The sequence below is a fragment of the Leopardus geoffroyi genome, chromosome E3 (genome assembly GCF_018350155.1).
Source record: "Leopardus geoffroyi isolate Oge1 chromosome E3, O.geoffroyi_Oge1_pat1.0, whole genome shotgun sequence".
NCBI classification, from domain to species: domain Eukaryota; kingdom Metazoa; phylum Chordata; class Mammalia; order Carnivora; family Felidae; genus Leopardus; species Leopardus geoffroyi.
In genome coordinates this window covers 25940812-25953206 of record NC_059340.1, presented here as the reverse complement: position 1 = coordinate 25953206, position 12395 = coordinate 25940812, and the positions used below count along the sequence as shown (strand labels likewise).

Below are 12395 nucleotides of genomic sequence, written 5' to 3'. Positions count from 1 at the left end.
ATTCTTCAATGAAAGGAGAAGTCGTTGTCTCTTCATTTGTTGGTTATTTATTCTTTTCTAAACTGGCAGTTTGTTTGTGTCCTTTCCTTTTTTTTTTTTTTTTTCCTCCTATTGCTTAAGAAGAAAATAATCTTTTTCTCCATTTTGGATTGGGAATATCATTTCTGGTTGGTGCAAATGAGGCCCTGTCTAAACCCACATCCAGGTATCTTTAAGATTATCTAAAAGATTATCTAAAAGATCTAAAAGATATCCAAAAGATTAAAATGGAGGCTCTGGGTGGCTCCTGGAGTTGTCTGGGCAAAGGCCACGGGCGGGACCTTTGTGTTGGAGACTATTCATAAGTCCTATTTTTCTAGTTTCTCTGATGCTTTTACATCTTGGGGCTTTGCTGACCATGGAGGGACTGCCCCTCCCAAGCTAACTAATTCCTACAGATAGCAATGGGCTGGCCTGAGATCTGCTTTTCATATGCAAACCAATCACCCAGAGTCCACCCCCACACCCTCCTTTGCCAGGACCCCTCACTTTCAGGGCCACTATTCCCTTGCCCTAATCACCCCAGTGCCAGAACCAGACAACCAGGGATGATTCCCAGGATTCCCAATTCCCACTTCCCAGGGCCCACTGAAATTTTTTCAAACTAGCCAGTCCTAAACCTGCTTACCCTGCCTCTCCTCTTCCTTCCCAGGGAAACCACAAGAAAGGCTCTTGCTCATCTTCCCCCCTCTCCCTTGACCTCCTGATTGACCTTGTGTGCCCCCTCCTGTTGGGATCTGTGAATATAATAAACTGTGTTTTCAATGGCATCTGTTTTCTCATCTATTGGCCTTGCAATACCTGAATAATAATAAAACCTACATTTTAAAACAATAAGCATCACCTGCACTCAGTGCAGCTGGATCGTCCTGTGGGTTTCTCTAGTTGGATGTTTTTCCACTCTTTCTTCAAAATTCCCACCCTTTCTCAGCCCCACACATTTAATGACATCACAGTGTACTCATGGGAGCCAGTAAGCAATGCCTCCCTTATCTTCTCCGTCTTCCTGTCTCTGGACTCATCTTCCACATCTCCTCTCCTGTCATGATGGAGGCAGCATCCTTCTTCCTGCACTGATAAGCTTTTTTCCTCACCTTCGCTTACTCCTTCCTCCTGTAACTTCCTCTTCTTGGAGTCACTTGAGAGTATTCTCATCTGCTAGTCCCTTCTATAGAAACCTTCCTTTGACCCCACACTCCCTCCAGCCACCATCCTATTTTCCAACCTTTCATAGCCAAACTTCACAAAAGATTTATCTGCACACTTTCCACTCAAATTCACACTGATAGACTTCCTGATCTGCCAGCTCCATTGACTTTGCTCATCAAGATCACCAAACACATCCATGTTGCCAAATTCAATCACTTTTTTTTTTCTTTATCTTGCTTCCGGAAGAGTAGTCAAAAATACTTGTTTTTGAACAAACCTTACTCAATTTATCAGAAGTTCCCATTTTCTTGGAATGCTCTTCTCTCAACTTTTAAGCATGGGTAGGAGACTTGATCTTAATAATCTTGACAGCTGTCACTTACTAAGTGCCTCTCTTGGGCCAGACACTGTACTGAATGCTTTTATGTTTATTGTGTCATACAATAATTGTTACAACACATATTACCAATAAGACTGTAGGTCAGAAAGATTAAGTTGCTTCCCTGAGATTACCCAGCTAGCCTGTGTTAAATCCATACTAAAGTGCATATCTTATTCAGATTTACTTCTGTGATGCATTGCACTCCTTGGGGATAAAAAACATTCCATGCTTAGCAATGAAAGGTAGGTGGTTTTGGGTCCTTTTTTCAGGTAATGAAGCTAAAGTGTGAAGAAATTTGAAAAATTGATTAAACAGAATACAAAGGATTTTTGTGAGAGTGCTGTGTATTGGGAGGGGTTAGAAAATGAGTCAAGGGGGAAGGCCTTTCCAAGAGAGGGTCACCACCAGCCTTACCTATAACTGCTTATCCCAATCTGAGCCCCCACTTCATGAGGCCCCAAATACACGTGGGGGACTTGCAGGTAGCACATCCATTCTCTGGCTGGTGGCCAGTTAGGAACTCTGTTGCATGTGATTTATTCCTAGCAGCCTCCATGAACCCCTCCTTTGACCAGCAGCCACATAGCCTTAAGGCTGAGGCAGGTGAGTTTCACACCATGTCCTGAATACTAACACCTGCTCCTGTTGGGGCAGTCTGGCTCAGGTGAATTCCAGGGCCCCAGGCTGTTCCCTGCTTAGTCTGGATGTGGACATGCCAGGTTTGGGGGTGGGAGAAGGAGGTATAGGAGCTGGTTCAGGAGCCTGAAGAAGTATAAACAGCCTTTCTGTCACATGATAGGTGGCAAGTAGAAAGGCCTAGATGGCTTGCAGAGACTTTGGTTGGTAAAATAATATGCCCCCTTTTTCAAGAGGAGGTCTGTTGCCACTTGGCCAAAATGATTAACACAAATTAGCAGCATGAGTCTGTGGTCAGCAGAATAATGACTTCCCAAGATGTCTGTGTCCTAGTCCCCAGAATCTGTGAATGTTACCTTACATCGCAAAGGGGACTTTGCAGTACCATTAAGTTTAAGACTTTGATATGAGGTTATCTGGGCAGGCCCATGAGCTAAGGGATTCAGGCAGCCACCCAGAAGCTAGAAAAGGCAAGTCAAGGGATTCTTCCAGAGGGGACTAACCCTCATGACACCTTAACTTTGGCTCAGTGAAATTAACTTCTGATTTCTGGCTTCCAGAGCTGTAAGAGAGTAAGTTGGTACTTTTCGAGCCACTAAATTTGTGGTAATTTTTCAGAGCAATAATAGGAAACTAATATAGAATCTAATTTGGGTCTCCAGGCAACACTGTGTCAGCACCTGCCCCTTTTGGGATGACAGTGAAATCATGTATCTCAGAGATAGGGTGCTGGCTGAAATCAAATTTCATTTGATCCATGGATATTTATTACCTGAGCACCTACTGTGTCCAAGCAGCATTCTAGGCGTTAGGAATACAGTGGGGAAGAGAATAGATATATCTGCTCTCCAGGGACTTACCCAACAGTGGGGGAATCAAGCAGTATATTAGTGCACAGCAAAACAAGGTGCTTTCAAATGTTGGTATCTAGGAAGCCCCTTTGAGGTGGTGGCATTTGAACTGAGGTTTGAAGGATAAAAAAGACATCTGCATGAAGATCTATGGGAGTGCATCATGTGTGCATTTAGGCAGAAGGAACAGCCATAAGGAGACAAAGCACTTGGAACTGTTCAAGAATAGACAGGAAGTATGACTGGAGCCTAGAAAATGACAGAGAGAGAGAAGGGAACAGAAGAGATCTGTGGGGCCAGAAATTTCTAGGCCTGGAAGACATGGTGAGCAGACCAATCTTATTCTAAAAGGGATAAAGATGCCATTACAGAGTTAAAACAAGGTAGTGTTGCAAGCTTTCAAGAATATGGCTTTTTAAAAGAATTTCAACAGCTTTATGGAATAGGGGTGAGGGGTGGGCAAGGAACTACAGAATGGCAATAGAAGCACCATTGGAGAGACTTCCTTGGCTGAGAATGGTGGGTGGAGGTGGAGGGAGGTGGGTGGAGTCACATGGAGATAAGTGGCACGTGTCAGTGGACAGAAGTGGATGGAATCAGTGCAAGTGGGTGGAGTCACATGCGTTGGTAGAGTTACTTTTAGGGTAGTAAACAAAGGGGCTTGAGGATTATCCTAGCGCCTTGCTGCTTAAGATAGTGGGTCACTTACTGAAATATAGTAGACTGGGGACATGTTTGGGGCTGGATCTCTTTCTTACTGTGCTAAAATACAGCCTAAACAAATCAGTCCACTTCATTTGTAAGTTTTAGCCAAACTCTGGGGACTCCAACCTAGTGAAGGTGGTGTGTAGAGTGGTTAAATGTAGTCACTGGAGTGAGAGTGCCTGGGATCATATCTCAAGGGCTTTCTGGCTATGTGGTCCTGACTAGTTGCTTAACCTCTCTTTGCCTCAGATCTCTCATCTGTAAAATGGGGATAATGAAAGTAATGTGAGAATTACATGACTGTGGGGCATGTTGTAAACACTCATTAAATGTTTCAGTTATGGCTTCGCTTGCAACCCTGAATTCCAGGCCAAACAGCTTTTCTAAGGCAGCACCAACCACGAAAAAGAACAGGGCCAAAGACTTTCAGGAGTTTTTAATTATCCAGCCTCCACCCACTGCAATGATATATCATTTTTTTTAGAACAGATCCACTTAGAAAATGATGCCAGGACCTGGAAAATGGCTCTTAGCTTTGGAGAAGCTACAGTTCTTCCTTCACTTTTGGTTTCTTCTCTTCTTTTGGAGGTCCCTTTGGCTTAGCCACTTTCTCCTCCTCCTCCTTGGCTGGTTCCTTTTGCCCAGCTGGCTCTTCCAGCATTGTCACATTCTCTATCCCAGGCAACTTCTGGTCACGTAACTCCTTCTTGATAATAGGTACTTCCTTTTCCTCAGCTAATGCCTCCTCTTCTGTCACTTTACTTTGCTCAGTAGACAACAGCTATTCAAGAAAAGAAGGGAGGGAAGAAGTAGGATAAAGAAATAAAGAGGCAAGACATATGTGGTAATTGTGATTATAATTACCAAGTCTTCTTTTTCTGGAAATGCCCAGAGAGAGGCACTTGGAGCATCCTCATAGATGCCAGAGTCCAACTGTGGTTTTGCCCCCTGGAAAGAAAGCCCTTGTGGAACCTCCTTCCTCCACTCTAAGGCCACACGTGTGGCTGCCCCAGCTCTAACTCCAGGGCTGAGCATGTGACCCAGGCCTATCATGAATCCCTATCCAGGACATTTCCTAGGACTACTAAGAAGTAGGTGCCTGCTTGCTTTTTTTTTTTTTTTTTTAATTTTTTTTAATGTTTGTTTATTTTTGAGAGAAAGAGACAGAGCATGAGTGGGAGAGGGGCAGAGAGAGACACAGAACTGGAAGCAGGCTCCAGGCTCTGAGCTTTCAGCACAGAGCCCGACACGGGGCTTGAACTCACGAGCAGTGAGATCATGACCTGAGCTGAAGTCAAGTGCTTAACCGACTGAGCTACCCAGGCACCCCTTTTCTTTCTTTTTTTAAAAAAAATTTTTAATGATTACTTATTTTTGATTGATGGAGAGAGAGAGAGAGAGAGAGAGAGAACAATAACAAGTGGGCAAGGGGCAGAGAGAGACTGAGACCCAGAATCCAAAGCAGGCTCCAGGCTCTGAGCTGTCAGCACAAAGCCTGATGTGGGGCTTGAACTCACAAACCATGAGATCATGACCTTAGCCGAAGTCAGATGCTCAACCAAATGAGCCACCCAGGCACCCCTAGGCACTTGCTTTTTAAGCTGGGAAGATACTAGTTTAGAGCTGTGGGGAAATCTTTGACCCTCCATGGGGAAGTGACTGCTTGGGAATAAGGCCAACAAAGGTAAAACAGAGATGGGGAGACAGAAAATGAGTTTGAGCTTCTGAATCTACCTGATGTTCTAGCAGTTATATGGATTAAGTTCCCATTGTTGCCTAAACGAAAGAATCGTGTTTCTGATATTTGCAAACGAAAGGGTCCTAACTAATAGAGATGGCACCTTCCTGCAGATGGCCTCACTGAGGCAGGAACAGGATTCAGAGAGAATGGGGATTGTCATCTCATTCATTAGGACAATAATACCAGAGAGCTGGATCCTGTCAAGACATCTAGTTACTGACTCAGGAACAGAGGCCAGGGAAGCAACCTTAGGAGACCTCAGAGCCTTTGTCTTTCCCTTCATTTCTAAAGTCTGCCATTTCTACTTCCTTGTAATAAGTGCCCTTGAAATAAAGTCATCCAAAATGGGTAGTTGTTCACAGAGTCGTCAATGATCTCCAGAGTACAAGATTATGGGACTCTTGGCACACCCTCTCCTAGTCCTTTGAGTTCTTGATGTTCTATGTGAGACAGAATAATCCAGGTACTGCTGTTTCACCTTACCCCATCCTCATCCTCAATCCTGGTCTTGATTTGAGTTTCCAGGAAGTCAGAAAAGCCCTTCAGGGTATGTTCTCCCTTATACAATACAGCCTAGGAAGAAAATGGAACAAGGTCAAGACAATATCCTCTTCTTGCAAAATATTCAGGGATTGCTATGTAAGATAAGTCCAGGGTCAAATCCCTAACAACCTGAGTACAGGGAGTAGGTTCTTTAACCTCTCTGAGCCTCCATTACCATGGCTCTAACATAAGAATAATAAAAACTCTTCCATCATAGGGCTATAATGTAGTGCTTCAGAGCACGGACCTCGGAGCATACTGTCAAGGTTCAAACCCTGTTTAACCTCTCTATGACTCAGTTTTTCTATCTGTAATGTGAAGATAACAACAGTACCTACCATATATGTTGTTATAAGAATTTGTTGAATTACTATATGAAAAGCACTTAAAAACAGTACCTGACTCATAGTGAGTACTACATATAGTTGACATTATTATCATAACAAGAAGAATAAGAATAGTTCTTATTTTACAGAGCATCTGATCCATGATCATTGCTCAGTCAACACTAGTTCCCTTTCCTTTTTTAGTCTTTAAGAAGATTATGAAGCTGTTTACTGCCCACTGGTTGTCTAAACTCCCTTTCAGATAACTAAAGACTTAAGATACCTCCACCCTCTCAACTCAGCCTCATTTTGTACCACTCCTCCACATGTATCTTCTGTGCCAGAAGGATGGCATCTCCTTCAGAGTTCTATGGCCACCCTTCTGCCCACATCCTCGTGCATATTATACTTCCTATGTGTAGTTCACATCCCTCTTCTAATCTGATTTAAATCCTCAGCATTCTTCAAAATCTCATGTCTCCATGAAATATTTGCCTTCCAGAATCTGTCCCCTTCTATTCCAATTGCATGTAGAGGTGGGCCTACATCATGACTTCTCTCCCACACTCAGTCATAGTCTTCTTGGGAGCAGGAATGTTGGCTTGCTTTGTTTTGATGGACACCCTTCTCCAGGTGCCAAAGCAGAGCAGCATGGAGAGTATGTTCCATGACATTGATGATGCTTGCTGATTATAATACTGAAGTGTAAAAGACATTAACTGCTTTTCTATCATGTGATCTTCCTTCTTCTCATAGCACCCCACCCTCAATATTCACGTAGAAATTCCCCCCACTTTATTCCATATAGTCTGGGTAGAGCTCAGCCCCAGTACCAGAGGAAACTGGGCCTGACTAATCAAGACACTCACATCAGCCTGACTACACTGACTGGGTAAGGGAAGAGCAGCTAACCCAAGCTGGACCCAATTACAGCAAGTCTTGGGACTTGTGGGGAAGCTAATGGAAAACACTCTTTAACCTGAACATGAGAGGATAATAGGGGCTTGAGCTGAGGATGAAGCTGTTTGGGTAGAAGGCAGAGCTGGAGATAGGGAGAAACTGGTTCTCTGATAATGACATAATGGCATTTCCAGGTATGTGGGTCCCAAGAGCTCCTCACTTGTTGAGAGTCGGTGGGGAAGAGCCTGAAGAAGGGGTACCGGTCCAAGTACATCAGCTGAATGTCATTTGCCATAATGTCAATCTTGGCAATGGTGACTGTTGAGTGGTTTTGATACTTTCTGCCCAACTCCTGCAACACTGGGAAGAGTTCCTTACACTTTTCTGACCAGGGTGCATCTGAAAGAGAAGGGCCATTGCTCAAGTTCACACTAATAAAACTGAAAGTCAATACTACCCCCATAAACACCATCACCATATTTTACTAATGGTTCTGTTGCTTTGCAAATTGCACTCTTTCTTTTAACACCGTATTACATTATTTTACATTTCAATCACAGCACCTGGTCATTATTAAATAAATTAGAAAAAAACTGATATAGTCCCCTTCCACCCAGACACTAACACTTTAAGCATGCTGGAACATTTTCTTCTATTCTTTGTTTCTCCTTTGACATAGCTTTCCACTCCAGTTGAAGAGGAAAAAAAAAAAACAAGAAAAATATTTATGCTAGATGATTCCTCATGTTCTACCAGAAATCGTGTGTGTGTGTGTGTGTGTGTGTGTGTGTATGAATATGAGAGAGAGAGAGAGAGTGAGAGCACAAGAGTTTTCCAACAGAAGTTAAGCTCACAGTCCAAGGTCACCCAGGTAATTAAGCAGAAAGTGGGATTTGAAGTCAGGCTTCTTTGACTTGTGACTATTATAGTACACTGCCTTTTAGTCCCATGGTAGAGAATGTACCTAAGAGGTTGAACAGGAAGTTGTAACAAGTACAATGACCCCTGGAAAGGGGACTTCCTTAGGGACAGTTCCTTTAAGCTTTGAGTCTGGCCCAAGCACCTAGCCCTCTGGAGAGAATCATGGACCAGCTCCAGCATGGAAAGAAACTGAACCTTCCCTGCTCTTTGTGGTCGCATTAAAGTTTCTGGCTCTGTGGGAGGGGTGGCTTTCAGGGCTCTGACACTCTACATTTGGATGATCATCCCTCCATTTACAAACCAAGTGCCTCCATGACCATCTGCTCTCCCTGCAGCTCCCCTGGAGCCCAATGGGCCCTGGGTTGGAACAGGAGGGGGCATAATGGTCACAGTCCCAGGGGGCCAATCTGAGAGGCCTGCTTCCAAGAAAATGAGGCTGCTCTTGCCTTTTACCAGAGCCAAATGAGCATTCTCATAACTCCAGTGTCAGGTAAGTATAGATAGAAAAGCCGCCCACCCTCTCACGTAAAGGGAACAGATCATGGTTATTCAACCACGCAGACCTTAAACACCTCACTCACCCTGTGGATGAGAGTCCATTTCAGTGAAATTTTTAAAGGTCTGCACATTGCATTCCATCCCTCAGGAAGTAATGGCATCAGAGCTTGATTTGAATTTTTTGCCTTGCAATGAATTTACTGTGTGACCTGGGGTAAGGTAATTAATCTTTCTGAGACTAAATTCCCTGATCTGTATCATGGAGAAATCCACTGGACCTTCCTAAGAGGCTTGTTTTGAGGAGGAAAAAAGAGCAGGTGTGTGAACAGCCAACTCATGTCGGGCTCATTGTAAGTTCTCAGTAAACAGTAAATAAGAGAGATGTCTGAAGTAACTTCATTATCACCCTTCTCTGTATCTCAGAGTAGGAGTGAAGTCCCCAGTTTGGACTCTCACATGCAAATCAGAAAGAGTAGAGAAAGGGCAATAGTCCTTAGGCAAGCACTGGAAATAATTACAACAACAATAATAGCAGCAATAATAGCTGTTATTTATCAAGTGCTTGCAATATGTCACACACTGCTAAGCTCTCTTCCTACAGGATTTGAGTCTCCAGTTTGGCCACACCAACTCAGGTAGGTTAAATACAGGCCATTTGATAAGTTACTTAAAGTCAGAACTGCTCTTCTGTACAGCAGTTACCAGCCAAGGCACTGAGGTCAGGCTGCCTAGGCTCCAATCCCTATTCTCAGTACTTAGTCACTGCCTGACTTTGGAAAAGTTTCTTCACCCACCTGAGACTCTGTTTAGTCATATGCAAAGTGAGAGAAATAGTAGTAGCTACTTTCAAAAGTGTGTCGTGAGGATTAAATGAGATAAAGTATAGAATGGCTCAGCAGAAGGCCTGGTATACCATAGCATTGAATCAGTGTTAGCCATCAGCATTATTATTGTTGTAAAAGCCATAGACCTGAATTATATGGACGGTATTCCACATGTTCCAAGAATTAGATTTTCAGGAAGAGTTGCACTGTGGGTGATAGCATCTTAATCCAAACTCTTTGGATGTTAGAAAACCATCCTTCACATAGTGTTTTGATAGATTTTTGAGTTTTGGGGGCCCAAGAATTCAGGAGCAACACTTGAAAAAGTAATGTCTGGGCCACTGCTTTCTATGGCCTCTGCAGAGATACTTACAGAACATCACAAATACATCCCTTTCCTTGTCAAAGACCACCACATTGAAATTCTTCCCAACGAGTTGCTTAACTGGCCCCTGGTCCCAATATTTTGGAATCTCTTCACTGGATTGATGTTTCTAGGAAGCAAATTCGAGAGATCTGACAGTCGCCAGAAAAGGGTTGGCAGTTGGGGCTCCCTGCCCCAATGGGAAACAATGGGAAGTTTTCTCTTGTTCTTAACAAGAGCCTTGGGAAAGAGTTTGAAATGCTCATGTTCAGCCTGAATTGTTCAGGGCCAGTTGAGATCAGAGGGCTAAGGAAGAGGTAGGGCTTCAAGCTGGAATGAATTATAGCCTTCCAAATATGTAATTTGTGACGTTCTCAGATGAGAGTTGGGTTCATGTCTTTAACATCTTAACTAGTTTGTCCTGACCTCCCGCCTAAAGTTTATCTGTTCCCAATTACTTCCTGAATCAAAACCAAGATAATTTACATGACCTGTTAAACCTTTATCACCCTTTGGCTCCCATTAGCCTCACCAAGCTCATTACCATTCTTCTTTGCTTTCTTCAACCATACTGGTCTTCTGTTTAACCAAAGGGCTAGCTTTCTTCCACCTCAGGCCTTTGTTGATGCCATTCCTGTGTCTGGAGGGCCTTCCCCACTCCCCGTTCTTGCTCTTCTTTCTTTATCCAGTTAACTCAGATTTACCCTTCAAAATGATCTCTAGGGAGGGCTTCCCTCACTCTCCCCAAACTAGGTCAGATCCTGCTACTGTAAGTTTTCATAACATTTGATATTTTTCCTTGTATCACTTATTCAAGTTTATCATTTATATCTTATTTTTCTCATTATTTTCTTTTCTGGTTATTTGATTCATGTGTCTCTACTACACTAGACAGAATGTCACAAGGGATTTTTCTGTCTTCATCACTGAGTATGCACAGCCTGATACATCGTAGGACCTCAGTAAATATTCTGTGAGAGAATGGATGAAAGAATGAACCTAGCTCTACTTCTTTTTGAAGGAAGTGGTATAAATCTCACAACATATATTTTTCTCTACAACCATTGCTTCCTGCAGTCTCTTGAATCCACACCCTTCTCTCCATCTGCACTGCTGCTCCCAACCCAGGTAGCCTTCATCTCTCACCTAGATCACTGCAATAGCCCCACAGAGTTCTTTCTGCATCTCCTAATCTTCTCCACACCTTTATTCTACCAGTGGGGTTTTATTTTCACCATGCAAGTTTTCCTTTCTATTGCTCTCAGGACACCAAGTCCTTAATATGCATAGCTGTCTGGCCTTTACCCAGTTTGCCAGCTCCTACAATACTTCCCTTGTCCCGACCCCAGTCTCTGGAAGGGACTTGAAGATTCTTTCTGAGGAAACATAAAGAGGGTGGGGGCTGGACATGGGAGGTGGGAAATGGTGAAAAAGATGGAAATTAGAAATGGGCCAGACCAGGCATGTGACATCTCATACGTCATGTGAAGCATGCTCATCTCTATTGCAAGAGTTTGGTGGATGTATTGGCCCTTGACAAGGAGACAGACACCTCCTGAGGTTCAACTGAAGGGAAGAGAGAGAGAATGGGTAGTGCTGCAGGTAGGTTTGTAGATATGTTGACAGAAAATGAGGGGCCCTTGTCTTAATGATACATGGTCTCATGCTCAGCTGAGACTGGAAGAAGGAAGGGGATATGAGGACAAAGAGACTCAGAGATGAAGAAAATGAACACACTAAGAGAAATTTCTATAGATATGTCAATACATTTCAAAGAGCCCACAGGAGGGTTGTGATTCAGTGAAACCAGCCTGCCTCAGGGTGGTGTTCTGTTTCTCTAGCATTGGCCTGGAAGCAGTAGGGACATGAAGTGGGTTCAACCAGGGTTGTGATTTTGCCTTGTAAATTCTACAGGGTGTAAAGAAGTAGAAGATAGATAAAGAAATAAAGGGATAAAGGAATTAAGGGAATCATCACCAGAGCGATGAACTATGGAATCCAAGTTCATGAAGGCAGTAGAGAGATTGTGACATGGGATCAGGAGACTGGAAGCCATGAGAAGGGTAAGGATTTACAATAATATGGATACTAGAAAAAGGAACTAAAGGGATGGGAAGCTTGAAATCAGGTTTTCAGAGGGGCTGCCATCTCTAAAGTGTGGCCACAAGAGCAGGTGGCTGGAATGGCAAACGGTGACTAGAGAAGAGAGAGACCAGGGTTTTGCATACTGACATTTCTGGAGGTGATGGTAGAGAAGGGATGGAAAGCAAGTCTGCAATGAGCTTAAGTCCTCAGAGAGTGAAAGGGACATGATCAGAGGACCGCAATGGAAGGTAGGAGCAGGTGATCTAAAAGTCCAAATGCGTGGGGTCTGGCATTTTGAAGGTAGGAGGAAATGTCATGGAGGACACCAGCCTCACTACTTGGCCTGTGATGATGATGTGCATAGGAGAAAAGTGTGGGAATGGACAGAAGGTAATGGGAACCCTCAGAGGGAAAGGGACCAAATATTCTGG

The 12395-nt window shown here is 43.5% G+C and overlaps 2 protein-coding genes across 5 annotated transcripts in view; one reads left to right on the top strand and one right to left on the bottom strand.

The window, feature by feature from the left end:
• LOC123588721 (acyl-coenzyme A synthetase ACSM5, mitochondrial) overlaps positions 1-12395 on the top strand; it is a 111956-nt gene that overhangs the window by 36078 nt on the left and 63483 nt on the right. The gene's annotated exons all lie outside the window — the stretch shown is intronic.
• Positions 4184-12395, bottom strand: part of PDILT (protein disulfide isomerase like, testis expressed) — a 44356-nt gene continuing 36144 nt past the window's right edge. The window contains exons 9-12 of the mRNA XM_045459854.1: positions 9889-10009; positions 7493-7671; positions 5987-6076; positions 4184-4543 (exon numbers count right to left, since the gene is read on the bottom strand). Coding sequence (XP_045315810.1) covers positions 4307-4543; positions 5987-6076; positions 7493-7671; positions 9889-10009 — 627 coding nt within the window. The 3' untranslated portion in view covers positions 4184-4306. The remainder of the gene's footprint in view (positions 4544-5986; positions 6077-7492; positions 7672-9888; positions 10010-12395) is intronic.